The following is a 15,599-nucleotide window of genomic DNA, read 5'->3' on the forward strand; positions in this document are numbered from 1 at the left end:
TCATCAGGTCAGTCCTGGCATCGAATGGCCATATTCTCCTTTTAAAGAACAGCGTCCTGCATAACACGTGAAGGCATGTGTTTGATAACTGCACTCCTTGCTCTGCGCTCTGCATGGCAATAATGGTGGCTACAGCCGAAACGCCAGCTGCTTTGCTGCCTCTGTAACTTGTACACAGTCCTAGGGAGCGTTGCTGCCAAAGCGATCATGTGATTTATTGACTCTCCACTGGGACAAGAGGGAAAACAGATACAACTTTGTGATTTTATTATACGGAGGCTGGGTTAATATTTCTAGGTAAAGCAAGCTACTATACCGAGTTCAAACATCTGAAGAGGGAGGTTAAGAAATCCTGAGTGTGGGGTGTAAGGATTATTCTGTCCTGGGGCAGTGCAGACGTCGTCTGAGGCGGGGAGCAGGAGAAGAAAGGAGACATTGTGACCCAGCTCCAACACCTCCTGTGTATACAGACGGAAGTGCTTAGCCTACAGAGGGACACGCGCAGGGAAAGGAACGGGAGAGAATTACAACATGGCACTTATACAAACAACACTCCCAATGATATAAAACATTAAAGAAAATTTGCACGACATCAAGCTCCGAATTTTTATAAAACATAAATATTAGGGGGCTTAAATGCAGGTTAATGTCACTACATAAAATACAGATTTAAAGCTGCAATGTTCCACATTAAAAACCCCAACGCGCACACATAAACAACCCCCCCCACCCCGAAAACAACATTTATGTTTCTTATTAGGCAGAAAATGATCACATGCCATGCGCTTTTCAAGATTATGATTGTATAATTATGTGAAAACATGAAAATGGATTCAATTAAAAACCTTTAAGATTCAATTTAGAGTTGGTTAAGAGAAGTATGCAGCTTTCCCCCAACAGGGCACTGAAAAGATTTAACAAGTGCTGCAGCCAGAGAAAAGGCACATGCAGTGGGTGGCTACAGGCTTTTCTGCAACCACGATGTAAAGCGCTGTCTTTGCTCTGCAACTGTCTGGACCGTGACTTGGCCTCCGAGGTACCGCTGCAATCGAAGTAAGGGCCGCAAATAATGTTTCCCAAGTAGATGGGGTGAATCTAAAATCAAGGTCCCTAATTCAGAAATAAGGTCCTGACTGAGCAAAACATGAAGCTGCATGTTTAATTTCCAAAGATGTGCTGGTGGTGGACTTAAGCCTGGCATGGCTGAGTGGAGGCACTCGGGACAAACTGCATGCTGACTTACACCATCTGTGTACGTCACTGATTTCAGCAGGACCCCACAGTTTGTAACTAAAGTGACTTGGCGTGAAGGCTGCTAATCTAACCCTGAGCAAGCATGCATTAGCATGGAGCCCTGCATCGAATGCCCCTGAAATCAGTGTGTCTGGCAACGTGTCAGCATACACACAGTGTCTTGCATGGCTCTTACTTGGATTCTGCCTGGGCACAGCAAGAGTGCACTGGTAGGTTTTACATCTGAGCCAGGCCTAAGCACAGCTTTTCAAAATGAAGCAAGTTTCACTGAAAACGGGGAATGTGGTTCTCATTTGCCCAGGGGCCACGTTACACTTCTCGAGCAGTGCGAACAGGACTTGCAAGGAGTGCAAAGCTGATTCACCTCTTCTTCTGGCCCTCTCAAAACTGAAAGAGCAGCCGAAGGGTATGGACATCTCATCCAAGTGAGTTATCAGACTGCTGGGACTTACCCTGGAAGGTGGCGGCTATGCGCGCATGAGGCTACCCGGTGCTAAGTGAGCAGCTTCCCCTGCAATGGATCGCTTCCCCTGGGCTAAGTGAGGCACACAAATAATTACTGAGCATCTGCTGCTCGGCAGCAAGTTCTCAGCCTCTCTGAACTCACTTAAATTTGATTGTTTGCTCATAACCTCGGAGGGCCTTCCCGCGACATCTTGGCCCCATGCAAGTCAACAGGAATTTTGCCGTTGACTCCAGTGGAGCTGGGATTTCAGACACTGCGGGGAAGCTGGAACCTGCTCCCACCTACCATGTCCTTGGTCAGGTGACGGAGGACTGTAGTCTTCAGGACTTTCAGTCTGGAAGACTGGAGCTACATTTTCAGAAGCACTAACTTTGCACAGGGTGGGAGAGGATTAATAGTTTCACACTGGAGTGGGTGTTTTCAACAGGCCACCATATCTGCACTTCCAGGACTGGCAGGTGCCAGGGTTTGCAGGAAGATGCAAATACCTACTGGTCTTGGCTGGGGAAAAGTGCTTCCAAACTACCTGATGTGCATGAAAAAGAGTTTCTATACATGTAAGTCTGGTTGCCTATTGAATAGCTGCCTGTGTGAACAGTTTTATTCCTATACCTGCATAAATCTGGAAAAAGAGTCTCTTTCCTGAAGAAGCTTTTCCCATCATACAAAGTTGCCTTAACTAAACTTCTCTTGCTTTTCTTTTGCAACAATAACAGTTAATCCCTTATAGAAATATATAGGTTTTTAGCTTTTGTACAATTTCCCAAACAGCAGCTTTTTTTTTTAAAAAAAGTGATAAATACCACCAACCATAATACCTGGTGTAGAGGTAGATTGATCTGTTTAAGGAGTGCTTTCACTGCCATCTGGAGCTCATAGAAGAACAATTGAGTAGGGCAGTCTGATGCATGATCCATACTTTCCACAGATTCTGAGCCAGAAAAGGTTTGGATCCATTCCCACTCATCTCTGTATGTTGAGTCAAGTTAAAATTAGAAATAAAACAAAAGTTCAATGCGCAAGGAAGAATTTTACTGTATGTGCATTTGGGATCTGCTGACGGTTTTCTGTTGAACTTCATATAGTAAAATGTTCTAAAATTATCCAGTCCTGGTTGTTTGTAGTAAAACATCCAATTTTGAAAAGCATCCTATTTAATTTCTCTAACACATGTACATCAAGTTGAACACTCTTGCTAGCATCTGAGAATCACCACATTTCCCTTTGAAATCTTTCAGTAAGCCTTTTTTCTCCCCACAAACATGCACTCCAGTCTGCACCTTCTACTACCTTGTTAAAAGCAGATACTAGCTGGACTGTAGTGGTATACAATGATGACTTCAATTTTCTCTCTGCCTCCTTTCCTCCCCCTCTCTGGTTAGATTTCAACCCTAGATCCGATAAACACAGGAATTTTGAAACCCAGGGTCTAGTTTTCCATCTCTGACAGCAGCCAGATGCTTCAGAGGAAGGTGCACAAAATCGCACAATAGGAGGGATAATAGATGTGAGGATAACCTACCCCCACATAAAGGGCTGGTCCTAATCCTTAGTAGTTTGAGGTTGCTTTAAACCCTGAAGCATGAGGTTTTATATTGCTTCCAAAATTATTGTTAGCCTTTACTACTATGCTCTGGATATTTCTGTTATCCACATAAATATCCAGCTGCCCTCTGAACTGCACCATATTTTCAGCTGGTTGATGGACTCACATGCAATTAAGAAAAGAAAAGAAAATACACTGCCCCATGCACGAGATCTTGGCAGTCTCAACCAGAAAAAGCAAAACCCCATACCATCCCAAAGCATGGCAGTTCCAGAGCAGACAGCATTGGTTTGAGCATGAGCTTGCAGTCTTCACGTAGCTGATATATTTTTTTTAGGGACAGGAAGAGGCTAGATACAATGAAGGAATCACTGTGCAGAGGGTTCAGTCTCCTGTAAGCCTGCATAACACATGCACAGGCCCTGATCCAGTGCCGCTGGCAAGTCAGTAGCAAAACTGTCGCTGAACTCACTGGGTGCTGGACTACATCTGTGGGCATGGATAGCTTAGTTGCTCTGGAGAACCCCTGCACTGAATGCAGACTCGCTAGATCGTGGTGTTAGGGCTTGAGGGATATCCTTTGGAAGTGGGTGAGATTTCTGACCTGTGTGGGCTTTGGATGAAGCCCCGAGTGTATTGGAGGGATGGACATGAACACATGCACATTTGAAACCGGTAATGATCTTATTAGTATGCAGCTTGCGCTAAACTGTGACAATAATATACCAGTGCAGCCAACAGCAGATTGACTGAGGTTACACGGCTATGGCAGAGAGGAGAATTTGACCCTTGGTTGGAATGAGCACACTGCCAACCTGGCAGACTGTGGATAAGCAATATGCAGTACAATTCAGAAATAAGTAAATAATAGACTCCAAGGGCTTGAACCTACAAGGCGCTAAACTCCCTGGTCTGGATCCAGAAGATCATGTAAGCACATGCTTACTTTTAAGCACATGAGTCGTTCTGCTGACTTTGATGCTTTGGTGCTCAAATGCCTCGTTAGTTCACAGCCCAGCATCTCAGTGCCTTGCAGGATGTCAGTCTCCGAGTTCATGTTTTACCTATTTAATTCTATACAATTCTTGACAACACTATGATAATGATAAGTATTAACATTTAGTCAGCTGCATCTTCCAGTTCTATTTATATTGTGGATTTCACACGCGGTTCCCACACCAACAGGACAGTTTCACACACTTGGGATTAACATGATTTCAATTCAAGCAACTGCTTCAGGCTTACTGAAAAAAAAAAAAGGCACTTACTTGGATACGTTGCTGTTGTCTCGTATTTTAACATGACACAGGATGTTGGGCAACTTTTGCAGGACAAGAACTTTGATTTGATCGACAGAGCTGCAGAGTTTAAGGTAACCCAGGTACAAGCCAGGAGGGAGGCGCTGCTGACTTCTTTTGTGATAGGAAAGTGTGTCCTGTTTGAAGAGAGACATTCCTACATAAAAATATGATTTTTTTTTTCCCCGCACAAGGGGAAGGGTCTGGAATAAAAAAGCAACTAATGGCTTTTACAGCAGGCCAATTCAGCAAAGCAAATCCCCCTTCGGAGTGGAGTTGTTCTACTTGATGCACCAGGGCAACTGGTCCATGAGGTCAAGCACACATGTAAATGTTTCACTGGATGAGATGCTGAGAGAGCTCCACCGCTTGGAAACAACCGTCCTTTGAAACAACTGTTCACCTGATACAAGAAGTAGGTTGCAGTGTTGAGACTGTGTTTCCTGAGCGGTGCTCTGGGTAAAGCATCTAGGGAACTTGTTCTACATGGTTCTCCGTGTGCATCAGTAATGAAGGACATAAAGTGTAGCAGAGAGCAAAATTTACTGTCAAGTGACTGGCTGCATTTTCAATACAATGGTCTTTGTCATCAGAAAGAGCTTAGAAAGAATTGGCACCGAGGGTCCGCGTACTGAAGCCACGAGACATTTACTGGGCTATTTATAGCTTTCCCCAAAGACTGTTTTTATAAATGAAGTTGACTGCCATCCGGAGTAATGTGTGCCTTTGCAACGGGTGAGGATTAAGCCACCTGGCTTTATGCCTTCACCCTTGGAACCATCAAATTATCTGCCAGTGCTATGCTTGGCTCTCACCGGTGGAATTAGATCTTCAGTTTCACAAGCACTTCATGAACAAAATACCCACATGACGATTAAACAAGTAACACAAGAAAGGGTGGGCATTAGATAGGAATGTGTAAGCCATTAGGGCAAAAAATTTTTCCACTAGGATCTCTGTGGAAACCTGATCAGACTTGTATTTGGGGTTTCCTAATATAAAACTTCTGCCCAGATGGGGATTTTTCTGCACCTATAACACATTTTAAAGCCGTAAGTCTAGTGTAGTCCAGGTATATTTTATTACCATTTGGAAATCTTTTAACTTATCCCAAACTCTAACCTGATTACCTGTCAGTTTCTGGCACCTGACAGCAGAGAAGAAAGTGATGCTAATTAGCCACAGGAGTCAGTATCTAATTGAACTAACAAGAGAGGCAAGGCAACGACTCGGTTTGAAGTATTTCTAATGACTCTTGCGATCTGTTGGGTTTGGAGATCAGAGATATTTTGAGATGCATCCTACTGTCAGAAACTACAGCCATTAAGTGAGGTTGTCAGATTTCAAAAGCAAACATGGTTTTCACAGTCAAAGTAGAAACTACTTATAGAGTGCAGAAAATAATAGGTGCCCCTGTAGGCACCTGGGGCTATCCTAGATAATTTAATGGAACATTGTTTTTTGCTATACACTTCTACAGCTAGGGTCCAAAAAACGACGGAAAAATGTATCGTTCTCTAGCAGGTCTTTAAAGTCTAGATGTTCTATAGATTTTTATTCATACTAAAGGCCCAACCCAATGCCCACTGAAGGCAACGGACGCCTTTACTCTCAGTGGGAGCCTGGCCATTGATTTTAATGGGCGCTGGATAAGGGCCTAATTCGAAAGAACTTTTCCATAAAGCAGTGCTCAGTCATAGGCTTTTAAAAATTTAACAGCATAAAGTATGTGAAGCAAAGTGCTACCTGGATCGTTATAAGCAAGATGTCTAGTGCCGTTGGCTCCTCTGGAGTTGAAAGGGATTTCCTCTGGCTTTGCAGCTTGGATATCTGCATCCATTTGCCATTAAAAAATGAATAGAGAGTCTCCACTTCTCGTATTGTAACTATCAGTATATTGCCGTGTCTGTCTTTGATCGGTTCGTAATAAACTCTGCCCAAGTTGTGAGTTCCCAACAAATTCTAGAAAACAAATGGATCACACAAAGGACAATATTAACCATCTTATGTGAACAGAATGGCATTTTCCAGGGCACTGAATGGAAGCTTTGCTCTGTTCCCATCACAATCAGCCTGAACTTTGCCCTGGCTTTACTGGGGGCTGAGTTCAGCCAATGCATAGGGAGGTTTTGTGTTTTTTTAAATCCCACCCTCTCTCCACTTCACTCGGTGCAACGCAGCAGGGAATTCTGCCCTGGTTGTGTCTGCAAGCTGCATGGAGAATCTGGGGAGCAGACCACTTGTTGGTGTAAATGGAGGTTAGTGGCAAATACCAGCCTGATGATTAGGAGCCAAATGTCTTCTTGAAGGGGCAAACAGCAGTGTCACTGCCTTGTACAACCTGGAACAGAATTTCCTTCTAGATGCAACAAGTTATGTGGCTATCAGGTAGGAAGTTCAAAAGCGTTCAGTGCTAGTCTCAATGCCGCCCCATTAGCTTCAATGGAGCTATGCTGGTTTATGCTAGATATGCATCTTAACCTGGCTAGATCCCAACATGAAATGCAACAGGTGTCAAAGATGCAAAGGGAGAGGCCCAAAAGTTGAAATTTTCATGTTGGAAACTTAAGTATCATACTGCTGATGGACATTATTCTTAGCAAGAAAAAAAGAGAGGACGTCCCATCCATGCCAAGCGCAGCTAACCGTGCAACTGAGATGAACAACGTCTCCTGACAGAAGGGAACTTGGAGAGGAATGGATCTAGCCTTTTCACTTTGCACACCAAAAGTATGTTTGATGAAAAAAACCTAACAAGAGATCCTAACCAAATACAAGGGCCAAAGCTTTCCAGAAAAACGCCAATTAAAAAAAAAAAAAAAGAGCAAAACGATAATCACCTTGGGTCAAAATCCTCCTTCCTTTCTATAGTAAGGTATTTGCTTGCTGGGGTGAGCACACTAACTTCAGTGACTAGCCTCCGAGGAGATTCCCAGATGTCTTAAAGAAAAATGCTTACCATTTAAAATATTTCCACTACTTCGGGAGTTTTCAAGAGATCTACAGTAAGCTGCTAGGGGGCAGGGGCTGTTTAAAATGAAAAACTGAATTGACAATGCAGCACATTGTATGTTTAGGGAAGTGCATAGCTGAACATTAACTTAATGACATTCTGCACCGATAGATTACCCGGAGCGGACTTATCTGCACTTAGCAGACACTATTTACTTATAATCTGTATTATTAAATTGTTTATAAACTAAGCACTCTAAGTAGTCAGTACAGTGGCTGCCATTTATAAGTGGCTTTAAGTAGCTAGTTTAGCTTTATGTATCCCTCTCCAGGGCATACTGTACAAGTCTATCACCCCACATCCTACTCTTTCTGACTTTTCTGCCTACAGAGATAGTCCTCAAAAGGCACTTGCATGATGCTGGGCATATTTCACAGCAATATACATGCCCACTGAAAGGGATGGGAGGCATTATGCCACCTTTTCAATGTTTTTAATTACAATTATTGTAGTATACGGAAAAGCCGAGGTCAATGGGCAAACAGCTACCTTTTCTTATTGACAATGCTGGATTCTGAACTGAATTCCAGCAGGTAGAATGGAATGGAAGAATCTGCAACGACTCAGGAACATGTTGCCAAATGACAGGATAAAAAAAGTTTTTAAGCTCTTCTGGCTTGCCATTCCACCCCAAGCATTTTATTTGCTCTAGTTGTCTAACAGCAGGCAAAATTACAGTCCCCAGGGTCTCAGAGTCTACTGATCAAGTCTCTCACCAGCTGTGTTGTCACCAATCTCTTTCATTTCGTCCTGAATGCCTATGGAGTCAGGCTTTTAACAGCCTCAGTAAAATTTATTCAACCGTATATACTTTATCGAGACCCTCATTGGCAGATCCCATTAGGCGGCATACTGCTAATAGGTTGGCAGATCAGCGTCAAGCCGATATTCCTCAAGGGATTGAACTGACAAGAGCAAGCGCTTAGGACGATAAATTTGCCAAAAAAGCTGGGGAGCAATAGACCACAGGGGCAAACATACTATATTTCGGGGCCTGAAACTACTCTTATCACTGCTGGTAATGAATAGCAATGCAATCTACCCGGAATCTCAAAATGCACTTTAACAGTATTATTACCAGTGGCTTATTAAAGATGATCTGCACAGGGAAAGTCAAAGTGAGCTAACCACAGGGATATGCACTACATAAACTCTGCGAACTGCCCTGGAGGGAGTATTCGGCAAACAGAGTGAAATCTGTCTCAAGCGACAGCTCAGAGAGCTGACAGGCATCTGCTTCTTAATGTAGATGGTCCCCTAACAAAGATATAGCAGGTTTGCTCTCTATGTATTTGGGGGTGCTTTGGAGAAATCAAACAAGACAGGTAGCTGTCTGAGACGGCTGGTCTTTTGTGCAGCGTTCATTGTCGACGCACATAAAATTAGCCTCGCGCTGCATTCAGAAGCTTGTCTAGGTCTATCCAAACCAGGCAGTTGGTCCAGTAAAAGATATCACCCATAAAAGATATTCTTGCCTCATAAAGCTATTCTCAGTAATGCCCACAACGGGCAAGTTTCCCACAAAGTGTCAGGCCATCACGTAGGTTATAAAAGCTCAGTTATTGCTTGGGTCTCTTGGGTAAAGCACCTATCTAAAACTAAGAAAACCGGAGTTTTCCCCATGCAACTCTGGCAATCCCCTCAACCATTCTGTGCCTCAGTTTCCCTGTGTGAAAAACGGAGGTGGGCGAAATAGCCCTTCCCTCCCTCACAGGTGTCTTGCAGACTACTGAAAGAGCAGAAGCCTAGAAAGATGAAGCGACTTGCCCAAACCCACATGGAGTGCCTGTGGCAGAGGTAGTGCACCCGGTCTTGCACGGGTGACACTAGTGCCTGAATCATGAGACCATTCTTTCTGGGGCATCAGTAGTGAGTCCTGCACGTGGCACTGATTAAAGGTGAAATCTGCTGCCATGCTGTCGAGGGTGAGCACAACTTCTGTGCACCACTTAACCCGCACTTAATCTCTATTTTAAGGATTTAACAAGGCCTCAATGCTGGCTCTCTGCACAGAGGCGCTTTCACCCCTAGTATCTTGGCAGGCGCAATTAAGAACTTAATGAAAGGTGCATTCATATTTATTTCCATGCTGACTTTCCCACAAGGTTTGGCCATTGAGGGTATTCAGCACATCCTTCTATGCTTAATGCGTAGTTCACTTTTTATGTGCCATCCCTTATGGAAAAGCTCCATACAATTTAATCTGGGATGAACCACCTGGGGACCTATAAAGAAGTAAATAGGTTGCAGCAGAAATTGTTCTAGGACAGACAGCATTTAATAGAGAATGACCTACCTCACATGTAGGTTTTAGCTCATTCTCTAGGATTTCCCAGACAATTATGTCCCTAGGGAACCCTAGCCCTGTGGGGCAGCCCCTTTAAGGACAGTCTTCAGGGCACAGCCTGCCACCAGAGCAGGGGTTAAAGTCTGGCCTGTGGGCTGGCAGTGGACATCATTTCCCTGCAGCCCCTGCTCGCAGGGCTGGGGCTGGTCTCCATGGAGACCCCAGCCACACCTGCACTGTGATAGTGCAAGGCTGGGGTTGCCATGAAGGCAAGGCATGCAGCAGAACAGGGCAGGGAGCCACTCTGCAGCTGCTGGGATCTTGTGGCGGGTGCAGCCTGGTCCAAGGCCAGGGCAGAGCTGTGATCTGCAGCCTGCATGCGCCGGGCAGGGTCGTGCAGGCAGTGGGATGCGGCTCTACTCCAGCTCCTTGCAGCGGCGACAGTCTGGTCCCAAGGCAGGGAAGAGCTGCAGTCCGCTGCCTGCACGTCCTTGTCCAGAGCATGCAGGCTGCAGACTGCGAGTCTGCCCTAGCCCCAGACCAAGCTGCCCCCACCGCAAGATCCCAGTGGCTCCAGAACAGCCCCCTGCCACACGCCCTGCCAGCGCAGCTGGGACCAGTCTCCATGGCAACCCCAGCTTTGCGCTATCACAGCACAGCTGTAGCTGGGGGTTCCATGGAAACTGGCCCCAGCCATGCGGGCAGGGGCTGCTGGGAAATGGAGTCCTGCCGCCAGCCGGATCCATCATTTTGCCCACCCCTGGGTTAAAAGGTAGCCCTGCAGGCTGGTTAGCTGACTGGGGACTATCACCTGACTAAAAGTAAGCTCAGGCCAGAGCTATATAAGCCCTGGGTTGAGCCAATGGGGGCCAACCAGCCCAGGCTGAGGCAGTGTGTAGGCTCCGGGAGACCAAAAGAAAATAGCTCTGCAGGCACAGGACAGAGTGACCCAGAGAGAAGGAGCCACGGGGGAAGCAGGTGCGCTGCCTTGATTATTTGGTTTTTAGTGTTTATGTTGTAGTTTCAAATGGAGGTTTGGATGAGGCTTAAAGTGGAGGTTTGGAGGCATCATTAGTGCCCAGAGGCACGTAAGTGCCTTGAGCCCTGCCAAGGGCAGGTTTTAGGCTCCAGTGAGTATTGAGCCATAGTGGAGCCTGGCAAATAGTGCAAGGCCCAGAGAGATGGGGGCCAGACAGCCCGGCACCACAGGTGTGCAGCAGACAGGGGCCAGGTCCCCAGCGACAGGAAAGGAGGGAGCTGAGCTAGTGTCTCAAAGCCAGGTCCAACACAGTGGGCTTAGGCTAGATGGCCTAGCCACATTAAAGGGGCAGGGGCTGAATAGGCCAAGGCCCCAACAGAGGTGACAACAGAGGGTAGATTTAGGCTAGATATCAGGAGGCGCTACTTCACGGTCAGGGCAGCTAGGATCTGGAAACAACTTCCAAGAGAAGTGGTGCTGGCTCCTACCCTAGGGGTCTTTAAGAGGAGGCTAGATGTACACCTTGCTGGGGTCATTTGAACCCAGTACTCTTTCCTGCCATGGCAGGGGGTTGGACTAGATGATCTACTCAGGTCTCTTCTGACCCTAGCAACTGTGAAACTATGAAACAGTTGTGTAACAGCTGCATGGGGCACGGTGTAGGGTTGGTGTGGAGCCATGCAATTAGCCCTTAAGGCAGGAGCTTCTCACTGCCGGGTGTCCTCTGGAACGAGGACCCGAACTGGGAAGCATCCCCTTTGAGAACCAAAAGAAACATGAAGACGTGGCAGGAGAGTGAAGAGGAGATTGTTCCCAGAAGTGGATTGAAATAAAGAGGACTCTGGGGCACTTCTAAGAGTTATTGACCACCTCTAAGAGTTCTCAACAGGGCAGTAAACCTATCAAAGTTTGCCAAAATCTATTCAATTCTATCAGAATCTATTTAGCAAGGGTGGTCTCTGCATTAGGCACTGCACCATGACTGTGGAGAGCAAGATTCAAGATTCCCACTAGCCAAACAGACTTCATAGGTACCCTTGAGACTCCCCTACTATTTGATAGGATTTGGCTGCCTAACTCCCTTTGGCTCCTCTGACAATTCCTACTTTAATCTGTCTATACCATAGAGATAATTATGTTTTACATTTTAGACTGGCAGCGTTCTGGGACAGAAGTTTTCTTCTACAACGAATGTGCCTGGCACGTAACATAATGCAGCCCTGAATGCAATAAGCAATAGATGCTACTTTAACTGAAAAATTGGTACGAAATAGGCATTTACTATGCGAGGGATCGTGCCTTTGAAGTGACAAATGGGTTACAACTGTGGCACCCTCCACCTTACAAAAGTTTGCAGATTTACTGCAAATTTACTGATGGTATTTGCTGCATCATGTTTGGTTCTGCTGCTGTCATTATTTTTTCTTTTCTCTGTTTTCCTAAGATTTACTTTTAACATAAACCCCTTCCTTCCACCTGGCAACACAGGCTCAGCTGCTTGCTTTGTAGTAGGCAATAACGTTTCTCCAAAGAAAAGGCCTAGTGGGAGTGCTGAAGCAAAGGACAGCTGGCAGCAGCTTCCCCCAGAGACCATAAACGCACTAAAGTTAATGGCTGAAAATATGCAGCGCAACTAACCTGTAACTGTGCTGCTGCTGAAAGCATCTTTTGCCTGGCTTGAAGTGCTGTTGATGAGGACACGGATATGGACATATTCTGCCTCAGCCACCTGATATCATCCCACATGCAAGACAGCTGCAAAATACATGTCACAGTTTAATCTTCTTTGCTTTCCATATTTACAAAACCAGCATAATTGTCTGTATGTCTGGTGCGGGAAGGGACAGAAAAGCAGATTGCACTTAGGAAACAATCACCAGATATTTTTCACCTTGACTTTCTCTGAGTGATTATAAAGTGTCTAGTCAGACTTTTAAAGCATCTAGTTTAGTACAAATCCATCAGGCTATAGAAAAAGAGGCGATTCCATGTACAGCATGGATTTATTTCAGTTAGTCTGTAAATGCTCATGAAAGTTTGTGCAGCATCCTCTGGGGCTCAGCGATATCTTTACCCCCTAGCATAACCATAATAGCAACTCTTAAAGCCTTTGATCAACCATTAACATTCATTTAGTTTTTCCTTTTTCTCTGGCCTGCAAAAACCCCCTCACATAACCCTGACTAGAAACAGTTTATGCGAGGTTAGATATTTTTCAAGGAGTGACTGCTGCTGTGACTAGAGCCTTCCACACTGATTGACTGGTTAAGCAGGGCTTAACCCTTAAAAATGTCATAGGAACCGCCCCCTCCCCGTATTAACCAAAGCAAAAAATAAGACAGATCATCACTGCCTTATCATCATTTACTAACAGGTTAGACAATGAATTTGTATAAGATAGTTTGGATAGGAATGAACCTGCCTCAGCAGGGGGTTGGACTAGATGTCCTCTGGGGTTAGGAACAGAAGTTACACATAAACCAGTTTAGGTCTTCAGAAAGTGGTTTAAACCTGTAACAGAACAGAAGTTCAGTACATATAAACCAGTTTCAAAATGGCTGAAATTGGTTTAAGATAAACCTGGCTGAATGTAGTATCAGACATAACTGATTTGGATCAAACTGGTTTATGAAACTTCTGTCCCAGACCCCTTCCTGGTTTAAGTTAAATCAGAGTTCCCCAGCATCCGAGCATGCTATCCAGCCCTCAGCCGTGCTGTGCTGTGCTGTCTGCTCCAGCAGAGAAGGCATGGGTGACTGGTGCTGCCTTAGTCGGGGGGGGGGCATGTGCCCCTCCCCCTCCATGACCTATCTCACTGACTGGGGGTGGGGGTTCCCCTGCGGCACATCCTGCCAGCTGGGAGGGGGGTGCCTCCATGACTGATCCTGCTGAACGGCTACATCTGCTTCTGAGAGCAGCTGCAGCAATCAGCCAACACTTGCAGGGGGCACCAGGGCAGAAGGCAGGGACTGCCCCTCGCAGGCAAGTTCTGGCTGGGGTCTGGTGCAGGGAGGAGGGTTAAACCTGGCTTCCCTCAAATACAGAGCTTCCCTGCCCTGCTGAACTTACTGGAAGTTACTGCTGGCTGCAACTGTGGACTAGAAATCCAAGAGGCAACTGAAAACAGGAAGAGATAGTGATGAGCAACCCCACAGAGTCCTGCTGCCATGATTCTGGGCTGCACATCCCAGAGACCTTGGGGCAGGAGGAAGAGGAAGCAAACACACAGCCCATGCTGGCCATGTGTCAGAGAACTGTGCTCTAGTGCCCCCCAGCTTCTGGCCTGAGCCACTGCAGGCATGTGGCTGCATTTCCTGAATCAAAGGTAAATGTGTGTCCCATTGTTTCTCAGTTTAATCTCTGCAACTTAGACTAACCTGCAAAGTCTGAATTGACTCAGCCTCAAGCTTTTTAACTGTCTGTACTTAGCCTGGAAGTCCCTCCCAGCCCTACTTTTCTATGATTCTGTGATCACTTAGCTTGTCTTCTGGTAACAAACATCCAACATCTCTGCAACTTCTAGTACATGACAGTGGGAAAACACATATGAAATTAGGTTCCTGTTACCTTGGTGAACCACAGAAAATCATGCATAATGGAACTAGTATGAGAGTCATCAATTTCCACAATTGGGATTTGATCTTCATTGGTTACTAACAAGTTGTCTTTGTAATAAAAGATAACAGCTAAGTAGAGCCCCCTACAAGGAAAAAAGAAATATAATTAGAGATCTCTCACAGTGGTATGAACCAAATGCCCCGGATATGCAAAACAGAGTAGTCTGTAAGGCCATAAACAGATGATTTTGATCATCTGATTGGACCTGCTGCATAATCAAAGCACTGAACTTCCCCTACTGATTCAGGCAAAATGTTTGTCATTGCAAATGGTTGGAGACTGCTACAACACAGTTATCTATGGATCTGATCATGCACTCCCTGCCCATATAAAACCAGAGCAATAATGCCCGGTTGGGATCATGACATCATTTTTGATCAGAATATTTGCTAGTATTTTATAACAACAATGGGGTTCTGCTGTTGTATAAATCTGGAGAAACTGACAGGATAATTATGTAACCTTGTAACCACATGATTTGCACACCAGATCTGAAAAAAATGTTTAGAGAAAGGGTTCCTCTCAGTATTTATTCTCACACTTAGTTACATGCATTCGCCAGTCACTGCAGAGGAATGGAAGATCCTGGAGGGTTCGTTCTTTTTTCAAATTCTTATCAAAATACAAAGAAGGAAAAGCAAACTAAGTGCTCCTTGTAATGAGAGAAGAATTAATCCAGTGTGGCTAACTTCCACTGAAACCAAACCATCGTGGCTTAGAGCTGCCTGAGTCATGCCAGGTTGCAGAACTAACCTGAAGTATTTGGGACTTCTCAGGTGGGTTGCTTGCTGCTGACAGGGCATTCAACATATATATAAACAGGTTGTGGGAGGCCTCAATTTTATATTCCCAATTATGAAATCCCTTTCATGAGCAGCAGCATCAGAGTTTCAAGAATATAAAAATTACTATACTGTAGGCCTGTCCAAAGCAGCTGGTGTTTGCTTCGGATTTGGACAATTTGGGGGATAGTGATTCGATTCGGCGATTTGAATCGCTGTCCTGAATCGATTTGGGCGAATCTGATTCAGAGATTCAGGGGAATGGGAGTAAGGGGGGGGCTGGTAGGGCAGGGGCTTAGGAGTGAGGGAGAGGCAGGGCATAGGCATATCACTGCCCCCCCAACCATATGTGCTGC

At 45.3% G+C, this 15,599-nt stretch overlaps 1 protein-coding gene across 1 annotated transcript in view; it reads right to left on the reverse strand.

Annotated features, from left to right (window-relative positions):
• Positions 1–250: 250 nt before the first annotated feature.
• The window catches only part of ANKFN1 (ankyrin repeat and fibronectin type III domain containing 1), an 89,499-nt gene continuing 74,150 nt past the window's right edge, over positions 251–15,599 (reverse strand). The window contains exons 11-16 of the mRNA XM_019542801.1: positions 14,411–14,543; positions 12,482–12,598; positions 6,311–6,526; positions 4,535–4,701; positions 2,539–2,689; positions 251–485 (exon numbers count right to left, since the gene is read on the reverse strand). Coding sequence (XP_019398346.1) covers positions 294–485; positions 2,539–2,689; positions 4,535–4,701; positions 6,311–6,526; positions 12,482–12,598; positions 14,411–14,543 — 976 coding nt within the window. The 3' untranslated portion in view covers positions 251–293. The remainder of the gene's footprint in view (positions 486–2,538; positions 2,690–4,534; positions 4,702–6,310; positions 6,527–12,481; positions 12,599–14,410; positions 14,544–15,599) is intronic.

Source organism: Crocodylus porosus, unplaced genomic scaffold, assembly GCF_001723895.1.
Source record: "Crocodylus porosus isolate Cpor-Errol unplaced genomic scaffold, CroPor_comp1, whole genome shotgun sequence".
In the NCBI taxonomy this organism is placed as follows: domain Eukaryota; kingdom Metazoa; phylum Chordata; order Crocodylia; family Crocodylidae; genus Crocodylus; species Crocodylus porosus.